This window comes from Crinia signifera, chromosome 1, assembly GCF_055691185.1.
Source record: "Crinia signifera chromosome 1, ASM5569118v1, whole genome shotgun sequence".
Taxonomy (NCBI): domain Eukaryota; kingdom Metazoa; phylum Chordata; class Amphibia; order Anura; family Myobatrachidae; genus Crinia; species Crinia signifera.
The window spans coordinates 153,877,431-153,890,828 of record NC_139217.1 but is presented as its reverse complement, the minus strand read 5'-3'; the positions used below and the strand labels follow the sequence as shown (position 1 = coordinate 153,890,828).

Sequence of the window (13,398 nt, the reverse complement as noted above, 5' to 3'; positions counted from 1 at the left end):
CCTCTCACACTATGCACCGTATTCTGGTCTGTCCGCAGAAGGGCTGCGTTCGCATGGGTACCTATGCGTTCCCTGAAAACTCACCTCTTCAGGCAAGCCTATTATATTTAAGTTCTACACGCATAACCCCCTGAGGCACTTATGTATTATAAAGCTTCCCTTCTGGACTTGTAACTTGGTGGGACTGCTATGCTATAACTGGTGCCTGTCCTTGTGCTTCCCTCCTATATCCCTATAGATTGTAAGCTTGCAGCAGGGCCCTCTAACCTCCAAGTCTGTCTGTTGTTACCCAGTTTGTTTTATCACTGTCTACTATTGTAAAGCGCAACGGAATCTGCTGCGCTATATAAGAAACTGCAAATAAATAAATAAATGTTTTTGTTCTGTGAATGCGCATTTCTGCACATGTGCATACACAGGGCGCGTGCAGCCCCATTAGCATATGGGAATGGCCAACGTTTATGAGGCCATGACGTGGGTGCAGGGGGGCGTTCAGATGACATCACCGGCTCGACCAACAGATGAGTTCAGGCACATTTAAGATATTGTAGCATGCAAATACTCCCTTATTCCAGTGTCCTCTGCGGATGCAGCTATGTGTATGTACTCTGTACTTGTCCTCTACTGTATTTGCTTATTCATTTATATACTATGTAATCGGGCACTTCAGATCCCTTGCGGTGACATCTAAGTAAGACATATTATTAATAATACTACTAATAATAATAATAAATCATTTACAGACATACCATTGTTGAAAAGACAGACATCATTGCAAACATACCTGGCAATGATATTCGAACCCTAACCCAGTGAACTACCCATCATTAAGAGAACTCCTGCCCTATAAAGGTAGCTGTAAGTGTAGTGAGAGATGGCCAAATATGCTCTTGCCTTTTGGAATTCCCAGTATTCTTGTTCTCTCAGGGCTAAAGGCCCCCATACACAGGTCCGATTTGGCTGATGGATTGGATGAAACTTGTGTAACCACCTTTTAATTGCAGGTATGTGGCTACCACGTGTACTATACTGATTTTGTACTTGTTTCCTTTTAGGGCTCTCAAATGAATAGAGGTACTGCGCGTTTATATAAAAGGTAAGTTTACTTTTCAAAATGTGATGAATATAATATTACAATGTAAACATTTGAATTCAATAAACAACTTTTACATAGCATACGGTTTCAATTAATGACTTTAACATGACACATCAACAACCTCATAGAACAAGCAGAACATAACTTTACACTATAACCTTATATGACATACCTAAATTCAATGAACAACTACACTTTCTGTACATTTAGTAATGCATGCATTTACACAAAAAGTAATTACCATGCGCTGGCCAGCATTAAAAAACACTGCATATAAATACACTTGTTGGCGCGCGTTGGGGCCCTTGCTGAAGGTGTGAATGGGTTAATAAACAACCCGTCTAAATATGAGTTCATCCGCTGGTCTTCACTAGGTGTCCCTAGCACTGAAAAAAGTCTATGTCTCTGTCCCTTTGATGTGTGATACTAATCACACAAAGTACCTGTATAACTGAGTTTAAGTACTAAAGTCTGGCTTTCCCTTAGAAGATAGAAACTTTCTATCCTTTTCTTTCAATCGCTTGGCTATAAGCCCAGAAGCTACTATTGCAAAAGCTTTAAGTCAATGTTTTCTCTTCTATCTTGTGTAGCATAGGGTTTAGGTGTTTACACTAAAGTAGTTGCCTTTAGGCGTAGTTAATAAAATTGTCTAAGTTCCCTTGTGGTGTAAAGTGCGTTATAAAAGGGGGTTATTCAGGCTCACCCAATCTGGCCGCTGTCTTCTCTGTCTGATAAACTGTCTCTCTCTCTGTCTCTTTCCTCTTCTCTTCCTGCACTTTGCTGTAATCAGGCTCCTGACTCTGTCCCTGTGCTCTCTTCTTCACTGTGGCTGCCTTTCAGTATTTGCCTTACTATAAGCTTTGAGGTGATTGACTTGGCACTTTGTAGGGAGTGATACTGCTTCCTTTACTTGGGCTGTGTGTGATCTCACTTCTCCCCTCCCTGTCTGTGCCTCCTCCCGTCTCCCGCAGGCAGTGCCTGGGTGTAGAGGGGCACATCAAGGGGTTGGTCTCTCTTCACTAATCTGGCTCCCTCCTACTGCTAATTGACAGGTGGGCGGCGGCTTTGGCGGCTGGGCGATGCTTCCCTTCTACAGATAATGAGTCAGTGGGCGGCTCCTTCCCCCACTCATCAGCACGCCTCCTCCCGTCTCCCTCAGAGCGCTGCTGGCTGACAGGCAGGCTCTGGGTGTAGAGGGGCGTGCTTGGGGATGCCCCTTTCGCTCCACCCACTGGTGACCTGAGGGAGCGGCTTGTAGGGCAGCGCTTTCTTCTCTTCTCTATCTCCTGCTGCTTCCGTCAGCTGGGCTGCGCCTTTGATGGACAGGTGGGCGGTTCCTCCTCCCTGATGGCTTGCGCTGCGGTGATAAGAATGCGGCTGTCGGTTCTAACAGGGGCGGCTGGGCGGCGCTTCCCCTATGGCAGGTGAGTGGCAGCTTCTCTGGTCTCTTCTCTCCCCACCTCCTCCCGTCTCCCGCAGAGCGCTACTCTGTGTACAGGCAGGCTCTGGGTGTAGAGGAGGCGTGTTTGGGGATGTCGTCGAACACCAGCGGTGGGCGGCGGTTCTCCTCAGCACAGCTCCGTCCCTTTGCTGGTGAGAGGCGGTACACGTCACTCCCGATGGGCGGCTCTTTGGGCGACGCTGTTACTCTGGCTGGGCATCTGTTTTCTGCTCCCAATACCGCCTCCCGTCTCCCGCTGGTAACCGCTGCTTAAGCGGGCGGCACCAGGGTGTGGAGGGGTGTGCAGGCAGCACAATGGACGGCAGCTTCCCTAGCTGGTGAGTAGTTTGCACTTACAGTGCCTTCAGGATTCAATTGCTGCGCTCACTATCGGATGCTGTGATCCCTACGCTGTTCTCCCTTCCTCTAGTCCAGACAGCGTGCTTTCTAAGAGCTCTTTCTCCGGCCCATAACCTCTGCTGCTGCGGTAATGTTTATAGCTCTGTTTACAGTCTTAGAGCAGCAGCAGGGAGGTGAGCGCACGAATGAGGGAACAGCTGAGCTGAGCTTCACTATGCTGTCAGCTCTTTTATAATCCCCGCTGATGGGTCAGCTGATGCTGCGCGAGGACAGCTGTTCTCCCGCTCAGTGCACGAGAACAGCTGTTTTCCCGCACATTCAGTGTCCTCGGGGACACTCTCTAAACCCATTTGATTGGCTGCTGGCTGTGGGTTCACTTAGGGGGCAGCAGCATATGTGTAAATGCTGTATTACCAATGTCTATGTTCACAGCGTTGTAATCACTGCCACCAATGTCCTATTTCTCAATAAATCAGCGATGACCCACACATATATAGCAAAGTTTTCTATCAGCAATGTTATTGGAACATATAACAGTCTATGCCACGTTGTTTTGAACATTTCCTGACAACTTGTGCACTTTTGTTGCTCGGCAAATGTTACCATATATTTGTAAGAGTCCATCACACAATATAAGTTTTTTACAGCGAAGCAGCTTATAATGCATCTCTTATAATCTAACATATATACAGGCATATATATTACATTCTTCCCCTGATGATACAAGGCAATAAATGAACTTGGATCATCATAGAAATATTTACATTCATTAATATACAATTTCAGCATTTGCAAAATAAGGCCATACTGCTAAGTTGGCAGGGTAGGTCACTCTTGGGATATAGGTGGGTACCCCTAATTGATCATAAGTGACAATGTTTGGGGGCCTACATGCTCTCTTGGGCCTAGTTGTAGTTACTTCCCCAAATGCTTCCCCATCTTCCAAGGTATAGTCACTGGGATAATTCTCTGTTATATCCTCCTCCCCCACAACCCATTCTTCAGGGACAGGACAGTCAGAGTCTTCAATTGTAAAATCCCAATCTGCTACGGCAGGACTTTGCAAAGGGGGTTCATCAATAATTTTACTCTCCTCAAGGCTTTTGGCAATGTCTCTTTCACAGTCTTTGAAGTAGCAGCCTTGGCCAATTTCATCTCCATTCTCTTCTGGTTCTGTAGATTGATGTATCTGTGCAGTGTCACTTGTAGGCGTTTCTTTTCTTACAGGTTCTGTGTCTCTGTCTTTCAGGTCCTCCATTCGAGTATCCCGTCCAATGGGAAGAAGATTCTGCCTATGATGGGTCAATACAGCTCCTTCTCCATCCTCTCTCTGGATTTTGTACACAGGTAAGTTTTCAAACTTTTCTAACACCACAAATGGTTCTTCTCTCCAGCGGTAAGAGATTTTGAATTTTCTAGGGTGTCCCAGTCGTCGAAGTAGCACTCTGTCTCCTGGGTGCAAGACATGATCACGTACTTTGCGGTCATAGTTAGTCTTGTTCTTTCTCCCTAGTTTGTCTGCTGTCCTTTCAGCCAGTTCATAGGCTTCCTGGAGTTCTTTCCGAAGGGTTTGCACATACTTTAAGTGTGAGGTATTTGACGGATCAGAGTTCAAAGTTCCAAAGCTGATGTCAATGGGGAGCTTCGCTTCACGTCCAAACATTAGGTAGTATGGCGAATACCCAGTGGCATCACAACGTGTGCAGTTATATGCGTGCACCAGCCTGGATACATGTTGCTTCCATCTGCGCTTGTCCAATGGATTCAGGGTCCCCAACATATCTAACAGGGTTCTGTTGAATCTTTCAGGCTGAGGGTCACCCTGTGGATGGTATGGGGTGGTTCGTGACTTTTTAATCCCGCAGCTTTGACACAGTTCTTTGATAAGTCTACTTTCAAAGTCACGCCCCTGATCTGAGTGCAGTCTGTTAGGAAGTCCATAGTGGATGAAGAATTTCTCCCACAGCACGTTAGCAACTGTAACAGCTTTTTGGTTTGGAGTGACATATGCCTGGGCGTATCTGGTAAAGTGGTCGGTAATCACTAGAATGTTGCATTTGTTTCCCGACTCCACTTCCAGGGTTAAAAAGTCAATGCAGACTAGGTCCATGGGCCCTTGGCTCTTTATGTTTACCAGCGGGGCTGTTCTTCCCGGGAGAGTTTTTCTGGCGACACAGTTACCACAGTTCTTGCAATAGGCCTCCACATCTCTCCTCATGTCTGGCCAATAGAACCGATCAGTTATTAATTTCAGAGTCTTCTCTATCCCGATGTGGCCATGTTTGTCATGGAGAGCCCTCATTACTGTGACACGGTGCTTCTTTGGCAGCACAATCTGCCATTGGTTTCTCCCAGCTTCATGCTTTCGGTACATCACCCCTTTCTTGGTAACCAGGTTCTTTCTCTGTCTTTTCAACAGTTCAGCTTCTTTCCTGACCTCTGGGGGAGTGCTGGGGCTGTGCTTGTGAGAAAAAGCGCACCTCATGCCTGGATCAGCTTGCTGGTCTTGCCTTAGTTGACTCTGCCTCACCTTCGGTAGCCCTTCCATTTCAACTTGGCTAATCCAACAGTAGGATAGCGGTAAGACTTGCGGTGACAACCCTAAACAATCTGCATACCTCTTTTCGGGTGGATGGTTCACTCCGATGCTGTGGCACATCCCCTTGATGTTACTGGCGGGTACTTCGATCCACTCATCTTCCCCTTTTTCTTCAGGTTGGCCCGGCATGCGTGAAAGAGAGTCAGCATCTGTGTTGTTGACGCCTGGGCGGTATTTCAGCGAGAAGCTGTAGAGAGCTAGTGCAGCTAGCCATCTGTGTCCGGTAGCATCAAGCTTGGCTGTGCTTTGCACATAAGTAAGCGGGTTGTTGTCAGTGTGGACGGTAAATGATGCTCCATACAGGTAGTCATGGAATTTATCCACAATACACCATTTCAGGGCTAGAAATTCCAACTTGTGCGTCGGGTATTTTTTCTCGCTTTCGCTCAATCCACGGCTGGCGAATGACACCGGCTTTAGCTCCTTCCCATGCTCTTGGTACAGCACTCCTCCCAGTCCATCCAGCGATGCATCAATGTGTAGGACATAAGTCAATTCTGGGTCCACATAGCTGAGGACAGGTGCCTCTGTTAAGCATTGTTTCAGGGAGTTGAAGGCAGCCTCGCATGCATCCGTCCACCGATCTCCAAAGGGTTCACTTGTCTTATAGCAGTCTTTCTTTGACTTTACCCTCTTGTTAGTCGATGGGTATCCCTTGGTCAGATCGGTCAAGGGCTTTGCAATACTGGAATAGTTTGGGACAAACCTGCGGTAGTACCCGCAGAAACCCAGGAAAGATCGCAGCTCCTTAAGCTTGTTTGGACGGGGCCACTTTTTCACTGCCTCTACCTTTTCAGGATCGGTCGCCACACCATCTCTGCTGACAATATGCCCCAAGTACTTCACTCGTGATTGGCACAACCGGCACTTGTCAAGCGATAGCTTCAACCCTCCTTCGATCAACCTCTCCAGCACTTTCAGCAGGCGTTGGTTATGCTCTTGAAGGGTTGACCCGAACACGATGATATCGTCCAGGTACACGATGACTTCGCGGTACACCATATCACCCACGATCCTTTCCATTGTCCGTTGGAAGGTGGCTGGGGCTCCCTTGACTCCTTGGGGCATGTTCAGAAACTCGAAGAATCCCAATGGGCAGATAAAGGCTGTCTTTTCCCTATCTTCAGGTCTCATAGGAATTTGATAGAAGCCGTTCCTTAGGTCGAGTACTGAGAACCAAGTGCTCCCTTGTAAGCAGTCTAAGGCTTCGTCTATTTTTGGCACTGTATATTGGTCAGTTACTGTCCTCTGATTTAAAGTGCGGTAGTCGACGCACATCCTGATCTTCCCGCTTTTCTTGCGAGCTACCACAATAGGGGAGGCATAAGGGCTCCGGGACTCTATGATAACTTGGTTTTCTAATAGCCCTTTCAAGTGCTGCCTCACATCCTCGAAGTCAGCTGGCGCAATTCTTCTTGAACGTTCCCGGAAAGGGGTCTCATCTGTGAGTCTTATATTGTGCTCCACTCCCTTAGCCATGCCGAGATCCCACTCTCCTTCGGAGAAGGCCTGCTTATGCTTTTCAAGTTCTTCGATTAACATGGCTCTATCATTTGGTGTAATGTCGCTCCCCTCAAAACAGTCCTGAAACTTATCTTCCCTTGTCCCCACATAGAAAGAACTTGCATTTGCCTGCTCTCTTTCTCCCTCTTGCCACTTCTGTAACACCCGGTATATGTGGGTATTTGTCCCTATTATGACAGGTGTTTCCCCCCTTTCTTTCGACAGGTCTGGGCACACTAAAGCAATTAAAGGTGTTTCTAGAGTGTCAGTCTCTTGTGATGACGTCTTGTGCAAACTGAGGTTCACGTGTACATAGCCCAGATAGGGGTACTTTTCAGCACTAAGGCCCCATATTACAAGTCCGCTGAGTGGCTGAATAGGTACTTCTGACAAGTTCTTCTCATACCACTCCTCAAATATTATGGACACCTGGGACCCGCTATCCACTAAGATTCTACACGGCTTGTTGTTGATGGACGCATCCATGTGGCAAGTGGGCCCTACTAATCCCTCAGGTAATTCCCCATTCCACCAGGAGTTTCCCATGGCGCAGCAAGTTATCTCTAGGGGGCCTATGCGGGGTTCACAGACCTCCCTCTCCCGTTTCCCTGCTCTTGACTTTCTTGGTTCAGGTGGCTATTGTCTGTTCTCCTGCCAGGGTTTCTGTATGTGCCCCGGTTACACTCGAAAGCTCTATGCCCAAACCTTCCACAGTTAAAACATCCCCTGCCACTCCCCCTTCCTAATCCTCTTATCGGGGTGTTGACGTTTGGAGTGGGGGCCTTTGCATTCTGCTTTACAATAAAATCCTCTAATTTTTTGTTTTGTTCCTCTAACATTTTAAGGATTTTGGCCTCAAACTCGCTACTTTCAGTGGCGGATTGTACCACCTTTACCTTTTTCACAGTTTTTTCCCTCATTTCAATTAGTACTTCGTCCTGCTTCACTTCCTTAAGTAAGTCATTAAAAGTAGGGGGAGGCTCTCGTATCCCTGAACATCTTAACTTCTGCGCAACAGGGTCACTAGTTAATGCTCCTCTGAGAAGCTGCTTCATCCTGTGTTTGTCTACCTCCGTTTTCTCTATTCCTCCCTTATCCACTATTTTATACAATAACTTGTCTAGGCGGATCAGGAAGGTGCTTAGCTTCTCCCCAGGGTCTTGGAATGTATGGTGTAATCGGGACGTAAGGTCCCCTACATCCTCCAGGGTCCCAAAAGCATAATCCAGGGCCTCAAAATACGTTTCCAGGGTGGCATTGGGGCTACTGCGCCTGGCTGCCTGGATAATTCCCATGGCGGGGCCCCTCAAACTTTCTACCACCCTTTGCCTTTTAATCTTATCTGGGCACTGCCACTCTTCAGCTTGCTGTATGGCTGCCTCCTTCCATGCCTCATAGGCTTCCTCTCCCGTGGGTATTGGGATAATCCCAGAAAATATACGCAGCCTACGGTAACTTCCCTCATAGTGCCACCTTTCAAGTTGAGTCACCACCCTGTCTACTATAACCTCAAATTGTCCGCCACTTACATTGGTGGTTTGGCTTTGGGTATCATTATCCTCTACATCCTTTTCCTCTTTCCCTTTGGCATTTGCATTAGTGGTGGGGTTTACATTGCTGGCAGGCCCTTCTGGTTTTACTGGCCCTATTATATGCCATTTCCTCCCTGTTTCTTCACTAGCTAAAACCATTGCCGGGAGTAAGCTGGGGTCTAACTCTCTCAAATTCTCTACGAGAAATGCTGTTACCTTCCCCAAGGCTCCCTTCCATTTGTCCACTATTTTTGGTTTAAGCACACCATACAGTTTATCTGCTTGTTCTAGTACCTCTTCATCTGAGAACTCCGAAAAGTTTCCTGCTATTCCTAGGCATTTCCTAGGGTCCCTATCATTTTGTATACACCACTCGTGTATATCCATTCCTGTTAAAGTCTCCATCTTATATATGTTTGGTAAACAGGAAATCCTACCAAATCTCAGCTCCAGTGCCTCCAAATGTAACCACCTTTTAATTGCAGGTATGTGGCTACCACGTGTACTATACTGATTTTGTACTTGTTTCCTTTTAGGGCTCTCAAATGAATAGAGGTACTGCGCGTTTATATAAAAGGTAAGTTTACTTTTCAAAATGTGATGAATATAATATTACAATGTAAACATTTGAATTCAATAAACAACTTTTACATAGCATACGGTTTCAATTAATGACTTTAACATGACACATCAACAACCTCATAGAACAAGCAGAACATAACTTTACACTATAACCTTATATGACATACCTAAATTCAATGAACAACTACACTTTCTGTACATTTAGTAATGCATGCATTTACACAAAAAGTAATTACCATGCGCTGGCCAGCATTAAAAAACACTGCATATAAATACACTTGTTGGCGCGCGTTGGGGCCCTTGCTGAAGGTGTGAATGGGTTAATAAACAACCCGTCTAAATATGAGTTCATCCGCTGGTCTTCACTAGGTGTCCCTAGCACTGAAAAAAGTCTATGTCTCTGTCCCTTTGATGTGTGATACTAATCACACAAAGTACCTGTATAACTGAGTTTAAGTACTAAAGTCTGGCTTTCCCTTAGAAGATAGAAACTTTCTATCCTTTTCTTTCAATCGCTTGGCTATAAGCCCAGAAGCTACTATTGCAAAAGCTTTAAGTCAATGTTTTCTCTTCTATCTTGTGTAGCATAGGGTTTAGGTGTTTACACTAAAGTAGTTGCCTTTAGGCGTAGTTAATAAAATTGTCTAAGTTCCCTTGTGGTGTAAAGTGCGTTATAAAAGGGGGTTATTCAGGCTCACCCAATCTGGCCGCTGTCTTCTCTGTCTGATAAACTGTCTCTCTCTCTGTCTCTTTCCTCTTCTCTTCCTGCACTTTGCTGTAATCAGGCTCCTGACTCTGTCCCTGTGCTCTCTTCTTCACTGTGGCTGCCTTTCAGTATTTGCCTTACTATAAGCTTTGAGGTGATTGACTTGGCACTTTGTAGGGAGTGATACTGCTTCCTTTACTTGGGCTGTGTGTGATCTCACTTCTCCCCTCCCTGTCTGTGCCTCCTCCCGTCTCCCGCAGGCAGTGCCTGGGTGTAGAGGGGCACATCAAGGGGTTGGTCTCTCTTCACTAATCTGGCTCCCTCCTACTGCTAATTGACAGGTGGGCGGCGGCTTTGGCGGCTGGGCGATGCTTCCCTTCTACAGATAATGAGTCAGTGGGCGGCTCCTTCCCCCACTCATCAGCACGCCTCCTCCCGTCTCCCTCAGAGCGCTGCTGGCTGACAGGCAGGCTCTGGGTGTAGAGGGGCGTGCTTGGGGATGCCCCTTTCGCTCCACCCACTGGTGACCTGAGGGAGCGGCTTGTAGGGCAGCGCTTTCTTCTCTTCTCTATCTCCTGCTGCTTCCGTCAGCTGGGCTGCGCCTTTGATGGACAGGTGGGCGGTTCCTCCTCCCTGATGGCTTGCGCTGCGGTGATAAGAATGCGGCTGTCGGTTCTAACAGGGGCGGCTGGGCGGCGCTTCCCCTATGGCAGGTGAGTGGCAGCTTCTCTGGTCTCTTCTCTCCCCACCTCCTCCCGTCTCCCGCAGAGCGCTACTCTGTGTACAGGCAGGCTCTGGGTGTAGAGGAGGCGTGTTTGGGGATGTCGTCGAACACCAGCGGTGGGCGGCGGTTCTCCTCAGCACAGCTCCGTCCCTTTGCTGGTGAGAGGCGGTACACGTCACTCCCGATGGGCGGCTCTTTGGGCGACGCTGTTACTCTGGCTGGGCATCTGTTTTCTGCTCCCAATACCGCCTCCCGTCTCCCGCTGGTAACCGCTGCTTAAGCGGGCGGCACCAGGGTGTGGAGGGGTGTGCAGGCAGCACAATGGACGGCAGCTTCCCTAGCTGGTGAGTAGTTTGCACTTACAGTGCCTTCAGGATTCAATTGCTGCGCTCACTATCGGATGCTGTGATCCCTACGCTGTTCTCCCTTCCTCTAGTCCAGACAGCGTGCTTTCTAAGAGCTCTTTCTCCGGCCCATAACCTCTGCTGCTGCGGTAATGTTTATAGCTCTGTTTACAGTCTTAGAGCAGCAGCAGGGAGGTGAGCGCACGAATGAGGGAACAGCTGAGCTGAGCTTCACTATGCTGTCAGCTCTTTTATAATCCCCGCTGATGGGTCAGCTGATGCTGCGCGAGGACAGCTGTTCTCCCGCTCAGTGCACGAGAACAGCTGTTTTCCCGCACATTCAGTGTCCTCGGGGACACTCTCTAAACCCATTTGATTGGCTGCTGGCTGTGGGTTCACTTAGGGGGCAGCAGCATATGTGTAAATGCTGTATTACCAATGTCTATGTTCACAGCGTTGTAATCACTGCCACCAATGTCCTATTTCTCAATAAATCAGCGATGACCCACACATATATAGCAAAGTTTTCTATCAGCAATGTTATTGGAACATATAACAGTCTATGCCACGTTGTTTTGAACATTTCCTGACAACTTGTGCACTTTTGTTGCTCGGCAAATGTTACCATATATTTGTAAGAGTCCATCACACAATATAAGTTTTTTACAGCGAAGCAGCTTATAATGCATCTCTTATAATCTAACATATATACAGGCATATATATTACACTTGGCCAAATCGGATGTGTTTTGACATCTGATCTGATACGCACGGGGCCGGGCTGCACATATGATCTCCTGATTCGGCCCCTCATGGCATCGGGGAATGGGGTCGCATGCGATACATTGCATGTGAAAAGACCTGATGTGAAGAATCGCATGAGATCCGGCTTTAAGGGGGATTGAGTAGACATACACACTGCTGCGAGACATCAACCACCTAAAATTATTAACACAGTTACCTCAATGCTGTTGCCATCATTAAGCCAACTCACACATTATGGGAGGTGCTTCCAAAATGAAGAGAGCTCATGAACACAGATCATCTACACTAATCTGACAAAATCATACAGTACCTCCCAACTGTCCTGATTTTTGCATCCCACCCAGAACTGGCAGTGTCCTGCGGTGGGGGCAGGGTCACCATCAGGGGGGTACTAGGGGGACACTTCAGTGACAAAGGGTGTGGCGTTGTGGTGTTTTGCCTGCTGCTGTGCAGGTGTATCCTGACCACTTACCTGGTGCCACACCCTCTCCCCTTCACACTGTGACAAACCACGGTCCTGGTAAACTCCAGCACCCGTACACGATCACCTAGGAGGAAGGAGAAGAGGTGAGTTTTGTTCATCCTTGACGCAGATGCGCCCTACGTCCCGTTATGTCTCTACACAAAGGCTACACCCTTAGGCTTTCTGCCCAGTGATGCCCACAACCGCATGAATGGGATAATAAAAGATATTTTATAGTTACATCATAGTTGCTTACTCTCCTGGAATGGCCGGGAGGCTCACACAAATCGGATCCTCCTCCTGGCCCCCCTGAAAGGTAGGCAAGTCTTCCGCATCAACCCCACAGCCCCCCTTTCACAATTCTGAGGAAGGGGGCGAGGCTATAATGACGTGATTAGCATAATTTAGCAGCATTTTAGCCCCTCCCCAATCCACAGACCCGCAAATTGCTGCTGCGTCAGATGGTGACATCAGCCTCGTCTCGGGCTTTCCCCGGAGAGGAGTAAAGGAAAGTAGGCAGATATGAATTAAATAATGTACACACATGGTGTTCTTAAGCTGGTCTGGCCCTAGCTATAAATACTGTCTTAAGAAGCCAATTTATATTTGAATTTCTGGAAAGCTTCATCAATCTCATTAGATTTACTGTAGCTTCCTGTAATGTTTCAATTACTGTACTTTACCTGCAATATCTTTCATATCTGCTATGTATGCATGCATGTCAATATCTGTCTGTCTGTCTGTCCATACCATAGAAGCAATATGTTACAAAAATCGAATATTCTAAAAATACAAAAGCTCTTATTTAAAAATGTCACAAATGTAGTAGGAAAATTATTTTCTAACTGACAAGTGCATCTGACGGGGACGCGCGAATGTCTCACATGTAAGCGGGTCCCCTTCACACAGCAGTGATGAGCAGAATCCCTGCTCGTCTCCACTTCAGGAAGACGGGCAGGGTTGGGGGGGGGGTGTGGCCACATGCATCAGAATGGGGTACGTGAGCGTCTCGTGCACGCAAGCCTCCTTCTGTCGGATGGTGAGCAGCGGTGATTGGCAAATCCTATTGTATCTTTTAGTCATAAACTGTGATTTATATTTATCTGAAACCAGATGGGCATTTACGTTTTTGTTTCTCTGTCTATGTTTTCTCCTCGGGCTCTCAAAAAACTATTCAAAAATCAAAGCAAATAATAAATACCAGACTTTTTTGTCCTGGATTAAGTTACCAAATGGTTTAGGCTCCCTTCAGACCTTGCCTAAACAATGTCCTTGTGCAAAAC

At 47.2% G+C, this 13,398-nt stretch overlaps 1 protein-coding gene across 1 annotated transcript; it reads right to left on the bottom strand.

Moving 5' to 3' along the window:
- Nucleotides 1–7,571: 7,571 nt before the first annotated feature.
- Nucleotides 7,572–8,936, bottom strand: LOC146059779 (paraneoplastic antigen Ma2-like). Its single transcript, XM_083172294.1, has one exon. The coding sequence runs from the start codon at nucleotides 8,934–8,936 to the stop codon at nucleotides 7,572–7,574; it is 1,365 nt and encodes a 454-aa protein (XP_083028420.1).
- Between the last annotated feature and the right edge of the window lie 4,462 nt (nucleotides 8,937–13,398).